Source organism: Anarhichas minor, unplaced genomic scaffold (assembly GCF_050575085.1).
Source record: "Anarhichas minor isolate MPS153535 unplaced genomic scaffold, ASM5057508v1 ptg000051l, whole genome shotgun sequence".
Classification (NCBI taxonomy): domain Eukaryota; kingdom Metazoa; phylum Chordata; class Actinopteri; order Perciformes; family Anarhichadidae; genus Anarhichas; species Anarhichas minor.
The window spans coordinates 4965387-4980626 of NW_027466497.1; the positions used below are offsets into that span (position 1 = coordinate 4965387).

The 15240-nt window shown below is 41.2% G+C and overlaps 1 protein-coding gene across 1 annotated transcript in view; it reads right to left on the minus strand.

The window, feature by feature from the left end:
• The window catches only part of col22a1 (collagen, type XXII, alpha 1), a 42408-nt gene extending 27482 nt beyond the window's left edge, over nucleotides 1-14926 (minus strand). The window contains exons 1-14 of the mRNA XM_076112947.1: nucleotides 14818-14926; nucleotides 14166-14732; nucleotides 10362-10442; nucleotides 5497-5608; nucleotides 4907-5030; nucleotides 3983-4258; nucleotides 3760-3840; nucleotides 2875-2991; nucleotides 2718-2762; nucleotides 2556-2618; nucleotides 2288-2326; nucleotides 544-597; nucleotides 381-434; nucleotides 239-292 (exon numbers count right to left, since the gene is read on the minus strand). Coding sequence (XP_075969062.1) covers nucleotides 239-292; nucleotides 381-434; nucleotides 544-597; nucleotides 2288-2326; nucleotides 2556-2618; nucleotides 2718-2762; nucleotides 2875-2991; nucleotides 3760-3840; nucleotides 3983-4258; nucleotides 4907-5030; nucleotides 5497-5608; nucleotides 10362-10442; nucleotides 14166-14732; nucleotides 14818-14908 — 1758 coding nt within the window. The 5' untranslated portion in view covers nucleotides 14909-14926. The remainder of the gene's footprint in view (nucleotides 1-238; nucleotides 293-380; nucleotides 435-543; nucleotides 598-2287; nucleotides 2327-2555; nucleotides 2619-2717; nucleotides 2763-2874; nucleotides 2992-3759; nucleotides 3841-3982; nucleotides 4259-4906; nucleotides 5031-5496; nucleotides 5609-10361; nucleotides 10443-14165; nucleotides 14733-14817) is intronic.
• Between the last annotated feature and the right edge of the window lie 314 nt (nucleotides 14927-15240).

Genomic DNA, 15240 nt, shown 5'->3' on the forward strand with positions numbered 1-15240 from the left:
AAGTCAAACAAACTGCCCCCTTTTTCACAGGAAATCGATAACGGGCTGAGAGGTAATTGTCCAGAAAAATGAATGTACGGCCATTAAACAGAACAAGTGTCTCTCTGAGATCAGTGCCAATAACGGAATGATTAAAGATAACCTTTTTTTTTCCCCCGCATCAACATCATGATAAGTAAAATGTATGTGCACTGGCTCGTGAATTAATTTTAAAAATGGGAAGACTACATTCACAGACCTTTTGTCCAGCTTGACCTGTCAGCCCTGGACCACCAGCCAGTCCTGCTCCACCCTATTTACAGAAGAAGAAAAAAACACTCGGATGAAAACACACAAGTGTTGCAAACCCTGACTGAAATATCAAAACATTTATGACTTACTTTGTCTCCTTTGTCTCCAGATAAGCCATCGATGCCTGGCACACCACCAAGTCCCTGTCAGATGATGGGAAACACAAAATGAATACCAGAAGAATATGTGAACGTTTTTAGATTCGACATATTAAAGAAATCCGCCACATGTCCGGGTTCACCAGTGCCACACCTTCTCTCCTTTTTGTCCAGGAGCACCTGTCAACCCTATCCTGCCTGTATCACCCTGTGAACAGAAGGCAAGTATTTACTTTGACTGCTCTGTCGAACATAAGCATGCAGGATGGCCGGTAACACAGGAGACGATGGCGTGCTGTCAGAATATCAACCTGGTGGCATCGCAGAACGAGGTTTAGTGCATGATGGTCGGAGGGTTAATGTAGAACAAATGTTCGAGAGGAATTAATGGATTTCATTATTTGAACAGTGATGCATACATTTGGACAAAAGACAGGCGTTAATATCACACAGAACACAAAGAGTTACACACGACAAGATACACAGAGACACTTTTGAGTGAATGTTTGGGAGCCGGAATGTGCGAACAGCTGTCATCACCTTCACCAAGACCCACTATGGTCTGGTCACACATCCAACTAAAGACTCAAGGAACAATGGCTTTCCATTGGCTTCACAGTGTTGCACTTTTGGTTTGAACACTGATGTCATAAGCTATACCAAGGACTCCCTTGGAATTCGAAGGCTGGACTGAGTGAAAAGTAATAGCAGTTAAATTACACAGCACCACGAGGTCTTGCCCACCGCAAGACTTCCCTCTGCTTCATAAACCACTTTACAAGTCACAGAAGGTCGCCCTTTAATTATTTTAGGAGCTTTTATCGTTTTAACGCACGTCATTTCATGCATCACAGAGATTAGGAGAAAGGCCCCCCGCTCCGCTGCCCCATATAACGAAGAAGACATTATCTACAACAACACTGCTACGCGGGGAATTGCCCGCCATTGTCGGCTAAAGATGCAATTAGAAGCAATCAAAGCCGCATGAATTCACTTTCACCCTATGCGACTCGATGACCGACACAGCCGCTTTCAACCGCTGCTTGGAGTCGCCTTACGTCATGTTTCCGCATCAGCTTTAGAAATGTTTGCGACAACAAATTGCAGCCTTCTCCAGGAGGAAAGGAAAACAGATGCTCATGCAGAAAGTAAGACATAGGAAAAGCAACAGGGATATGCTGCATTAAAGTTTGATTTAATGCAGTTTTATCAACCCAGCAGGGTTTCCAGCACCAAGAACAACAAGATGAAAATCAATGTATCACGAAATTAGTACTGCTGTCTGTCTGACTGCTTTACTGACATTAAAATAACGCTTGACAGCTCCCCACTGGCTTTTTAAAACACTTTACATAAATCTGTATTATTCAAAGTAATTACAGATGCATTTTTACAACTATCACAACCAAAGTAGATAACACAAGTGAGAAGACCATGTCTCAGCTTCCAGACCTCTTGGGGCCATTTTTAAGTGTCCCTCTCTGGACAGCTTGAATGATGCATACTCAGGATTTTGTCTCAAGGAATAAATTATACTGTGAGACTTCCAGCTGGCAGTGCCAGGCAGCACAGAGGCTGTGATTTGAACAGACTTGGTGGGCATCTGCGTAGGCCTGCCCTCTCGTCTACATATCCTCTGTGGTACCCTGACCTCTAATTCTGACAATCACAGCTGTTTGAGCATTTTCCTACACACTCCCTGACAAAAAAGAGTCAAAGTGATAAAAATATACATAAACTACCAAAATGGAAAAAAACATAAAATGAAAGAGAGGAAAAAAGAAAGATGTAAAATAGAAAATTGAGGGAGAAATTACAAAATTGTGTCCAAGATGTACATGCATATAAAATATGCATGGAGCCAAACATGCAGCACCAGGAATAGCAGGTGTACTTACCTTCTCACCTATGTTACCTTCGACAGAGACTATTTTGCCCTGCAAATAATTAATCGATAAGGATCAATTATTCTCGAGGCGGCAAGAAAAGCAGAGATAATAGCTGGAAGGCATGCAATCTGAAATAAATGAAATGTGTATCATAGTATATCTACAGAAAGTCATTACAACATTGAACATGATGTGCTGAAAATCAACCAATTAGCTATTATCTCTCCATTAAATGGAAAAGCACGCTTGTAAATGTGCACATTTTAATTTTTCATACAGTTTCTCCTTTTTCTCCTCTGATTCCTTGAGCTCCGATGGCGCCCTTAAGGCCAGTGTCACCCTAAAAACGTAAGTTCACAAAGTAAACAAACCACTCTGTAATGAAAACTGTAAGCTTTTGTTACACACAAACTAGTACTTAAAAGCAATTGTAGATGACCTTTCCACCCTTAGGACCTGCCACACCGGGCGCACCGATTTCTCCCTGTGAGAAATGAAAATACAGAAGTCTTTCGAAAGCCATTCAAGAAAGGATTCCCACTCATCTGTGAAAATAATAGACGGGGATAAAGTCTGGTAGAATCAGGTGGCTTTACCGTATCTCCTGCAGGGCACGAACAGTTCACTTGAGGGCCTCTTTGTTGCTCCCCAGTAGTAGGTGTTGGAGCGGGGATTTCAATTGGGGGGGCCTCCGTAACAACTTTCTTGGGGCACTGAAAAGATTAAACGTATGGCAAAAGTAATGGTCAAACCAAAAAATAGCATTAGTGGTGTCAGGACTGTGTGATGAGCATTACACAATAATAATAATAGGCTTTCAGGTGATGTCACTAAAGTTGCTGATTGCTTTTTAAAGTTAAAGTAGTTTGATATTGGGCCACGTTCATTGGAAGCTGCTCAGTGGCACATGAAGCAAAAAAAGTTTGACTTCCGAGTATAAAACAACCCAGATCTTCCGGCGATCTTCCGCATCCATTGGCCTATAGAGCAAGCGCACAAGCGTTTCTTATAACTCCGCCTCCCTGCCTTTCGGTCAAGCCTCGATCTCGTGCTTGACCGAAAGGCCATTATTTCTACAAGCCTCTTTCCCAGTGTAAGTCTATGGGGAAAGTCTTTTTAGGCATCACGTGATGGACCCGGAAGTTGTAAATACAAAATGTCTTCAAAGCCCGGTGCTCCTCTTGGGGGCTTGGATTAGCATTAAGCTTATTTTACTGTAGCCATTAGCTTAGCTTAGCATAAAGACTTAAAGCAGTGAAATACAATAGTAGTATTTTGTTGCTGTACAAAATGAGCCTGGTTATATGTCAGCTATAGAAAATAACAAAGCCAGAAACAGAAAGTTCATGTTAACCTATCTAATTGTTTTCCAGCTAAAAATCTAACTTTAAATTAGAAACTAGCTTGACCTAAAGACAAGGCAGCTTACTCTGTTAAACCTGTAGTTACATCTACTTTTAGACACTGCCGAAAATACTCACAGGTCCATTGGGTATATCACAGCAGGTTTCCAGCTCTGCATGCTTGGAATCACAGTAAATCATCATCCTCTGGAGGTCAAACTGCACAGAAACAGACAGACAATTGATGAAATTATCAACGTGGAGGGTATTGGGAAATTTAAAATCTATTACAACCTCTCACAATGCTTCATTCCACTATAGGAGTGTAGTAAACAAGCACAGATATGGGGCAAAGACTCACATCAATTGGCACACTGTCATACAGCCTCTTCCCAATCACTGTCTTCCCCTGGATATCAATGTCCTCCCTGTCTCCAATGGGCAGAGTCTGGATGTGTTTGCAGTCCAGGTACAGAGACACAGACTTGGCCTCCACGCTGAGGGCAATCTTGTGCCAGTTGCGGTCAAACAGGTTGTCAACTTCAGGGTTCTTGAACACAGCTCTGACGGCGTCTTTTGTCAGGCCGACAGCATTGTACTCCACCCCCTTGTTCTCACCGTCCAGGCGGATGGACACCTGACAGGACAGAGGCAGGATAATGTTAACGACAGCAGCTGAAAGATACAGGCCGACAGGTTCAGGGATGGAATGTACCCACTGAGGACATGTACTCAAGTAGTGTTCTTATTACAATTTTGAGGTACTTGTACTTTATTTCAATATTTCCATTTTCTGCGGCTTTGTGCTTTTAATCCAAACCGATACATTATGATGATTATATGTATTATTATAGCTTAAGATAAGTATTTACTGATTCCCATGGGGAAATTCACAAACTACCCATGAAGCATATAAAGTGATTAAAATTAGCCCCACCGTTAACAGATGCAATATTAAAATGTATCCATTCATTCATCAATAATTACAACCCACAACTATAATATATCTGCATAATGAGTACTTTGGTATTTATCATTTTGAATGTAGGACAGAAAGAAAACTTGTTGTCTGTGGAGTCAAATATGAAAGTTAATAATCAAGCCGGAGTAAATCCGTCTTGACAGAAGTAAATATGATATTTTCATGTTTTAATGTCAATGTTTTAAGAAGGACCTGAATAGTCAGTGAGCTGAGCCTATTCTGAGTTGACATTGTAATTGCTTGAATCCAGCCACACAGGCAGTTATAGTCACATTTACTACTATTTACATTCGGCTGACCCACCTGTGGGATTCCATATTTGTCAAAAACCTGCCAGAGGTACCAATCTTCACGTCTTGAGGTTTTCCTGAATTTGAATGTCGTCACAAAGGCATATTCATCTGGCAACCCTTGAGGAAACACATCCCTGCAGAATAAAAGCACATTGTTATAGCTTGTATAAACAGTGCTTTATTTTACTTAGACACAGAGTTACAGTTTAGACTTTAATGTACAAACTCATAATGAAACACAGTGTCTATGTTTCACCTAGTAACCTTTTCTGTCTATACTGTTCCTTCTCTCCTAAGCAGAGTGACGTGGCATTATTCTTATAAAGAACTAAATATCTCTATACAGTTTTACATTTTGACATCAACTGTAACACATGCTGATACATCTGACAAAATGTCTGAGAAAAACATTTGATTTAAAAGCGCACAAAACATTATTTTGTATTTTTATGTTTATTTTCAGTTGGGGCCTAACAGCTCATTTCTACCCTGGTGTTCCCTGACAGGTTTCTCAGTCCATCACTTTAAATCACATCTTTAAAAATATTTAGAAGACAATGTACAGCTTATTGTTTGCAATATAACAGAGTGGTCACTCACTCTGTTTGCTGTACAATGGGCATGGTGCCAAGGCGAACGTAAGAACTTTGGCCTTCGTCCTCTTTGGTTCCCAGAATATCTCTCACGTTGAAGTGCTCCATGAGGTTGAACCCTGCAGCAACACAGTAAAATAGCCCAGTTGGACTCAAGACAGCCTCTCACACATAAATAAATAAGCACACAGGGCTCTTAAGTCTTGAGGTTGAGTTAGGACTTTGTCAGATTTCTTGGGTGCTGGGGTTTAATTGGGTCAGTCCCACCACACCCTGCAGCCACTGTGTTTGTGACTATTTTGGAGGAAGATTTAAATCACTGAATAACTGGAAAATAGAGCCATTTGTTGGCAATTCAACATTTGTTTGATTTGTTGCCAGAGGAAAAAACTAGTTGCCATCTCTGTTAAGGTCTGCGTACGAGTCTCGAGAGTGTGTGTGTGTGTGTGTGTGTTGCCCTGCAGCGTGTGATTTGAAGTGGTGTAACCACAGGTCATATTTAGGTGGTTTGGAAAGGACACTCCCTTGTACAACAAACAAGCACTGTAGCTATGGCAATGCCAGCAGGATGATAGCTTGTACAGCACTAATGCTGCCAGTTTGTCCAGCAGATCTCACTGAAAGCTGGTGGTTATGTTGTTGTGCGACGAGCAGACTGTGCCATTAGCAGACAGGATGAGGACAGCCTCAACATATTCCTGCATGGCCTCAGTAATGAAAAAAAATCTATGAGAAGTCAGGTTTACGTTGGGAATATTAACACCGGTGCTCTAATCTTCCGAAGAGGAAACGGGAACATTAAGGTGGTAATGTGAGAGTCTGGCAAAAGCTTAGTGGAGGTCATTAAAAATAGCCTTGAAACAGGTGGTAAGAAGCACAGGCTGCCCATGTGTCATTAGCAACAGAGTAAAAAATAACCTTAAAAACAAAAGCCATCATAACAGACCGAATAACTGACTGGGTCAGTCATCTGTCACAGCTACTCTGTCAGTGTGGTGTCTTAGATTAACTGTTAGAGATAACAGATTATTACGCACTCACCACAGGAGGGAGACTTTCTGCTGGTTCGTACATGAACAAAACCTGTTTTGGGGGACATTTTTCATACACCTCCATTCATTTTAGATGCCATTTAATACACTTGCATCTTTAACAGCTTCCACATCTGGTCAGTAGATGGTGCTGTCTCTGCTTTGTCTCAAATGCACGACAACCTGTTTAAGCATTTTGTTTGTCTAACCAGGAACAAGATTAAAGAATAAATGTGAATTTTGTCTTTCAATTTTTGGATCTTGTCCCTTGTTAAATAAAAGTGCAGTTACTTTTATTTTTATTTCATGTTCTTTTATGCTATCGGCAGCATTGTTTGTATAGCATTATCACCCGTTTGAAGACTAAATCTACAAACTCACGAAGGAGAACTAGCATAATCTGAAAGTGCCAGACTTATTATTGTAGCTATGTCCACTTATGGTACCTGTGTGATCTTTAGGTTTTTCAAAGTTTAAAACCGATTGACACACTTATACTTGTAAAAACACGACATCTCAGGCTAAACGCATGCAGCTAAAACTAAAGTCTGTTGAAATCTGCTGATAGAAACCTGGTTTGAAAGGGATTGGCTTATTTTTTTCACACAGAGAAGGAGTCTAGCATTTCTACAATGACCGGTGGTAATAATTTGGGAAGTGAAAAGATGCTACACTAAGGGATGTTTTGCTGCTCATCAGTGCTCGCTGAAGGGTTTGCTCGAGGAAGCCGTGCAGCTGTGAGCCTCGACTCTCTTTGTCACCATGCTTGCGTCGTGCACATTCGCTCACCGCGCCGTTTCTGTGGCTGTCACGGGGCCATCTCAGCACAGAGCTGTAATTTGGACTGGCAGCGGATAGCATATAATCAACCCAAAAAGTTATTTTGGACGGCCCAAAAAAACGACCAATGGGGTGATCTGCGGGAAAAGCCAGATGAGTTCACTGACTGGGAAAAGGCAAACGCATACACACAGCATTCTTTTGATCAGAGCAGATGGCAGCGGTTGTGCAGTAGATAGTGGGCACATGAGCTGCAAAGACGCTGTGCAGCCTCCTGTGTGTGCTCAGTACCCTGAGGGGTCAGACTAGAAGGCCCATGATAAACACAAGTCTGACTCAAACCGCAGGTCTCTTGGCTGTCAAATCGTAATCAGCGGCAAAATAGTCTTGACATTTCTCACGGAGAGTTATACTCTCTGCACCAGAGTAGAGGACATTTGTTGGGTAATTATAAGTGGGAGCTTACAGCTTGTTGTAAAGAAAAATACTGTTTGTCTTGTTCTTCTCTATATGTAGACAGGTTCTCTATGTGCTTCCCCACAATTTGAAAGAAAAGCACTTTACTCAAATAAGTTTGACAATGTATGTCTTTAAGTGAGGCCACAGTTACAGACTTACAGCATTTTGGGAAAACCCCGGACATCTTTGTCATGTCAGGGAGCTTCAGACCTCAGATCGCCGTTTGATAACAGCGGTGAAGGCCCAATGCAGGTTCAGGCTCTGAGATGTGAGTACGACACAACTGTCAATAGTAAATTGAAAAAATATATTTTAGCTGGGGACCTGCTGTGGCCTCTTCATGTTCTCTGTGAGAACCATTATAATATAGAAATCCACTTAAGTTACACCATGACAGTAGCTAAGGATTTAAAATGATTATATTAGCTCTAACAGCACCATTGCATTTGTCGTGTTGGTTCTCATCTAATTTCCCAGTAGAACAAGACTTGGATCGGAAAGACAAACAAAACAGCCCGAATGATTTATTCCAATTAGAGTGCTTACATCTGACAGAGTGGTACATCTGTATCAGGAAACATCAGTGGTTTTTTAGTGATTTATCTAAAGTTTGTTCCAATTCCTGTGCAGTTTAGAGGAAAAGCCATAATTAGCATAATTAGCACTTGTCCAATGGCAATCATCTGATAAAATGCCTCTGCCAAAACACACAGGATTAGCTGGTCTTTAACTTTGACCAAAAAGCTACTTTAACTTGTAGAAACAACATTTAGTTTTGAATGTGTCAGGTTATCATATCAAACTTGAAGCTTTCTACCAGTGGGGGCAACACTGACAGTGATATACTTGTAATATACTTGAGTTTTTCCATCATATGCTCCTTGATACTTCATACCATTCTACCACACTGTAGGACTACTGACGTCTGTGTGGAGTTTGCATATTATGTCTAAATGGATTTCCTCCAAGTGCTCTTGTTTCCTCCCTCAAAATGAATACATTCATGTTAGATACATTAGAAATACCAAATAGGCTGTAGGAATGAATGTGCTTGTTTTGGCCCTGTGATGGGCAGGTGACTTGTCCGGGCTGTACCCTGCCTCTCATCCAGTGCATGCTGGGATAGGATCCAACCCCAACAACACTGAAAATGATGGGTGGGTAAACCAAATGGATGGATTGTTCGATTTGTGGATACATGTTCATTATTCCTTATTATATTGTATTTGTTACAGGAATGCCCACTTCCATCACAATATAATGATGCTTCAAGAATTTCATCGGTCCGGGTTTCACTAAGTTTTATTGACAGAGGAAGATTTAAATTTGTATGGACCTTTATAGCCGGACAACACTACGTTTCTTAAGAAACACAAACTAATGTTTTTTGGGGAAAATAACTGAATACTGGCACAAAAGAGTCCATCAACAAAATGTCAGCAATTTGCTATGAAAGACGGCGTATCAGTTCTCACAGATTATCAGGTAAATGCCAGATGAATTGCAAATTGCAAATTGAGAGTCCAACTTTCTAAAACACAGCTTACACTACTCTGACGTCTCTCTTTCCATGAAGTTCAACGTAGCAGGAGTCCAAACAGTCATGCCAGTGCATCTGTTTTATCTCTTAGCGTGATGGATGTGGGTGGGAGACGCAGACAGGAACTCAGATCCCCCAAAAGACACTCTTATAACAACATCCGACCTTTCTGGTTAAACACTATATGCAAGAGTTCTCAGAAACCTGTACTACAGCAGTTTGGAATTTATGAAATCAAAACATCAAATGGTGGAGGACTAGTAATGCGCTTTACTTGATAGACGACTAGTTATACAGCTGAACATGAAAATCACAGCTGCATTTAAAGGAACAAGGTGTGTTTGCAAGTTTTCCCTCCTAAAAGGAATAGTTTGACATTTTGGGAAATAGGCTTATTAGCTTTCTTGCTGAGAGGATCATGTCTGCATAATAAATGTGAAGCAGAGGGAGACAAGTAGCTTGATGTTTCGAAACTTTTGAAACTTTAAATAACAAGATATTTCTCTGTTAATGAGTGAGCTTTTCTCAGCAAGAAAGCGGAAAAGCCTATTTCCCAAAAATGGGACTTTGGGACCAACATTTTGGTGTGATTGATTAAACAGTTCAAGCAAGTTTGAAGGGCCAACAAATAGATTTTCATATCATGGAAATGGCTGCTGTTTACTTTAGACAAAATACATCTACAACACAGCAGCATTAGTTTGCAAAATAAGCTGTGACTAGTGGGAAAATTGTGTGTAAATTCAAGTCTGCCAGCATTTCGTTTTTGCAAGTATATTGAGCTTTTATAATGGGAGCTTAAAACAAGACAGAAAATGAATGTTGCAGAAAAGTAATACTTTTCAAGTCATGAATAAAACCAATTTCCAATCAGATCGAAAAAGAGGAAATTGTGAGTGAAAACTGTCTAAACCTTTGCATATAAATAAAGTTTCTCCTCATGTACCAAAGCAGAATGTGGGAGTGTAGGAAATGCTTTGAAAAACACAGAGCTGACTTTGTGGTGGATAAGTATTGCCAGCGCTGCATGTCGCCATTATAAAAGCAGCAGTTTGCACATACCTGGAACCTCTTCAAGACCATAAATGGTGCTGTTGGGCTTAAACCGATCAGGTTGAACCTTCATGTTCGGACACAAGACATCTGAGGAGAGAGGACAATAGTTCAGTTAGACATGCTGTAAATCAGGATACAATGATCTGCTGGGAGCACAGGTTAGGCAAGTGACTTTTATTGGTAGCCATCCTTTTGGAAATCTAACCACGTGACAGGAAGCAGTCATTCTGAAACTTTATGAGGGGTCAGATGGAAAAAGGTGTGAATTGTTGGATTGTTTTAGGAAATAGAGATCTCATTGGAACACAGTCTCTGGACTGATATGTGATCTGAAGAGCACCAGTGCAGACAGACTGTCCTTACTCTCTCCTGTTTGAAGTCTGGGGAGCAGAGTGTGTGGTTCTACATGAGCATGAGGCACCTCCATAGGCTCAGGGAGCAGTAACAGTTTTATATTTCCACACACACATATTTCAGTCATGGTGATGACAACGAGAAAGGCAATACAATCAGTTTACGTTTTTATTGGCAGGAGGGGTATTTTCTATCTGTGTCAAGATGCCAGCTTCCCTGCTAAAGAGCGCATATTTGGATCCTGTTCAGTTTATTAGATGTAAACATTGGAGAGATTGACATTTTATTAGGGTCAGTTCAACTAAATTACACAAAAACAACAAACATATTTTGTCATTCAGAGGTGGTGAGTCGAGGTTGCTGCCGAAGTCTTAGATGCGTTAGCAGCATGGCTGGATGGCAGTGTCAATTGGTGGCTTCACCACTATGGTCCAGATAGAAACTATTGCAGGGATTGACATTAAATTTGGTACAGACAACCATATCTCCCCCGGGATACATTTCAACCACTATTAGTTTTCATCTAGCACGATAATCAGTTTCACATTTAACTGTCGTATTCTTTGTTTTATGACCAAACACCTGCAAAACAAATGGCATTCCATCTGCCTCAGCTGTACCTTATGTTTAGTGTTACTAACCAACTGCTAGCATGCTATTATGCTACATTTTAGAAGGTGAACATGGTAAACATTATACCTGCCACATCAGCATTTTAGCATTGTCATCGAGAGCAAGTTAGCGTGCATGTTTTTAGCATTAACCTAAAGAGCTTCTAGCGCGATCATTGACCCTAAGTCACGTTTGAATGCAATTTTTCATTTTGAGCACAATGTGAGAACAATGAACAAAATTTCGATTGACTCCATTTCATTTGAGTGTCGTGAGAAATCTGGGTAAAAAAAAAACTAAACTATCTGCAGCTTTACCCTTTTTATCATGTAAGGCTTTTATCCGAGAATACATCCCATTTATCAATCTAAATTAAGGGCTGAAACAGAAATAAATGTCCTATCCCCACTAATTAATTGGTGAATTTGCAATGAAATGAAAGACAAATCTCATCAGTCTGTTCTAAAATAACTTTGATCTGGTCCCCTGCATTCATTTTAGAACTGACAAGGTGAATTTGAATAGATCCTCCTCATCCATCCCACACAGGAAGATACACTTTCACATTGTTGATTAGGCATGACAGCAGGATCCTGTCATTAGTTTGTAATCAATCTGTTCAGAGAAACGTCTAATTAGATAATGTCAGCCCAACAATTTGTCTGCGTCATGACTGTCAGCCCTAAATATTATCTGAGGCCGAAAATATCACAGTGAGACACTCCAACTTCCCTAAAAGATCGAGTATCTGTCAAACATCTACTATCAAACCCTGCAATTTTCTTAAATCACAGCGATAAAAATCATCCTACCGGAGTGGCTTTTAACCTTTGCGGTGTTCTTTATGAGCACAGCTCTGTTGACATGGCTTGTTTTTCTGTTCCATGCAAATCCCAGACCATGCTTAATAGGAAAATCCAAGCAGCTAATGTTAACTGTCAGCACTTGCATACTCGTTAGTAATTCTACAAGTGGCGTTATCTCCATTTCACAGTTATCTCTAATTCCAGCTGTATAGTGTGTATTGTTTGCGTCTTCAGTTTGCTAGCAGTGACATTAAAGGAGCCTTTTTTTCTTTCTTCTGCCTTTAAGTCTTTTTAAAGTGATAGTTGAAGATCTCAGAAAAGATGGTTGGTCTTTATTGTTCATAAAGCCAGCAAGTCTACCAAAAATTACCGTTCTGTGAATGAATGGAAATGCGTCACTCTTTTTTAAGATGGTGTTGTTGCACAGCCGTGCGACGTAGCATGCTGAAGCTGAGCTACTCCCTGCACTCGTGGCCCTGGAGCTATAATTTAGGAATCCGTCTGCGAGTATGGAAGCAATGTAAAACCTGCCTTTGGAAATGGATGTCTCAGACAGATTCATAAGCAAAAAGCTGGAGCATTTCACACCTAACACCACCACTTTCTTTTGCAGCTAGGCTCTGATACATTTTTTATTCTTACTATTACCCATGCTACCTGTCATCATAATGGCTGCTGTATCTGTTAAACACACTGCGGGTGTTAGACAGGAGCTTTGATAATAGAGTTCTCTGTCACTGGGGTCATGTAAGGTCAAGTGTGTGAGTGAATGCGTTGGTAAAGCGAGGCCACACATGCTCTCATGAATCAGTGCAGAACATAAGTAGAGTCTGTTTTTAAACCTACGGATTAAAAGGTGAAAACATTCAACATGGACTTTGGAGCGGCTGCACTGCACCCACATGAAACATTGGAGCTATAATTTTCTGGGTGAAAATAACTTCTGAGCCAGTTGCGCTGACCACTGATATACTTAGAGACTCACTTGTGGTGATTTTAGAGATTACAGAAAGAAAACATTGGAACTTTCTGTCTGTGTAAATTTAGACCTTGGTTAGTTCTACAGAGCTCTGAAGGTGCATGCACAGCATGTTTTATAATATATAACCTACATTATATAACCTACATTATTAGTTGACAGATTCAATATTTATGGAGTCAAGGAGCAAAGTCAAAGGCCATTGGCTTTAAAATGAGTGTCTCTGCAGGATGGTATGTCCTTAAAAAAGAATAAAGGAGTTTCAGAGTCTGAATCAAAACTTCCTTTAGAAGAATCTCTAGTTTTGACTTGCCAAACATGACAATTTAGAGCCAGATTAAAAGTGAGATTTGTGAGTTTGTCTTTGCTCATCTGTGCACTAAACCATGTAATCATGTCTTTCCGTTTTTGTATTTAGTTTGTGGGTAAGACTTATGGAATCCTTTTCTTTCCTGTCTGGCTAATTTTAGGCAGGAATTTAAGTGTTGGAGTGCAAAGCATCCATCTTCTCCGTGAAAACATTCATGCACAGACATTTCTCCACTTCTCCTCACAGCTACCGGACAACATAAAGCTCTATGTTTAAGCTTATTTTAGCTAATTCATTTGGCTATGTAAGATAATTTCTAAGCCTGTGTGCATGTGTTGAAAGATTGTCTCAGCAAACTAGGAGGAGAAAACAATGAGGTTAGCTTAAGACAGGCTTTCCAGTGCTAAACACCACTGCACAAAAGCAGCAGTCAAATAGGCAGCTAACCCACAGAAATGTCTTGGTTAGAAAACTGTCATCTACAGCCCCCTCACACGCTTCACATTCAGTTAGAGAGAAGCTATGATGACACTGTATGCATGTGCCGCAGCTCTTTGTGGTTAGGGGTGGGGTTCTGTGGTTAGGGTCTTTCCTCCATGTAGCGCTTCTAGGTTAAAATAGGAGTCCAATTTGATTAAGTGAGTGCACATTCAGGGTGAGGCAGGCTCTTCAAAGTGAGGCTTCAAACAGAAGCCATGTGGCATGCAGTGTGAGTGATGTGTTGGCACTGAGCCCGATGGCTGACTTACTCTCGCAGAGCCTCCTCCTCAGCCTGCCTCTGATCTTGTCAATGGCATTGAAGTCTGTCACATGGAAGACGTGGGCATTCTTTGGCTCGGCCGCGATCTCTTCCAGCTCCACCTTCAGCGCCTCCCCGATGCCCACAGCAAACATCCTGATGCCAGCTTTGGCAGCCGCCTTAGAGGGCTCCAGAACATAATCCTGGCTTCGGCCATCTGTGAGAAGGATGGCCACCCTCTGAATGCCTCTGGCTGTCGGCCTGGCTCCGTTTCGCTCCGTGAAGATGTTGGTGGTGGTGTAGCTGATAGCGTCCCCGGTCATTGTATTTCCCCCCAGGTAGCGTATGTTGCGGGCAGCTCGTTTCACATCCTCCAGGGTGCTGTGTTTACCCAGGGTGAACTCGGTGGTGGGTCTGTCACTGTAGCGAACCACGGCTATTCTTGTCTTGTCTGGTGCCACATCGAAAGACTCGACAATGTTGGCCACCCATTGCCTGATTTTCTCAAAGTTCTCCTTTCCAACACTGGAAGATGTATCCAGGATAAACGCCAAGTCATAGTGGACATTTTTACATCCTGCCATGAAAAAATACAGGAGGATTTAGTCACATACAGTCAACATGAGCTCTTTATAATGGAATATTCAATCTAATTGTTTTACCTGCCCTCTGAGCTTCCACTCTCTCGCCGGAAAGAGTCAAAGCCAGGATGATCAAGTTCAAGGTGATCCTAAATCCCAGTCGTAATTCCATCTCGGTCTTGGTTTGGTTCTGTTTCGTTTAGCTTATTACCACCATCAAGCTGTTCAGTCTGTGGAAAGATCAGTGGAAACATCAACAATTCACTATTCTTCTAAAAGGGACAGCTTGGCAAACAGGATTTGTGATCATTTCTCTCCAACAGTGAAACCAAAGTGGGTGATGTACTTCCTGTAGTGCAGGGAGATTGCCTCCTACAATGGCCTGCACATCTCTTTTGAGTAGGGACTTGTGGAAAGCTGATCTGAGATTGCATTTGTCACTTTATGTGTATAAATCTGGGGCTCCAACGAGAATAAATCTCATCTCATCCCGCCTATTGTCCA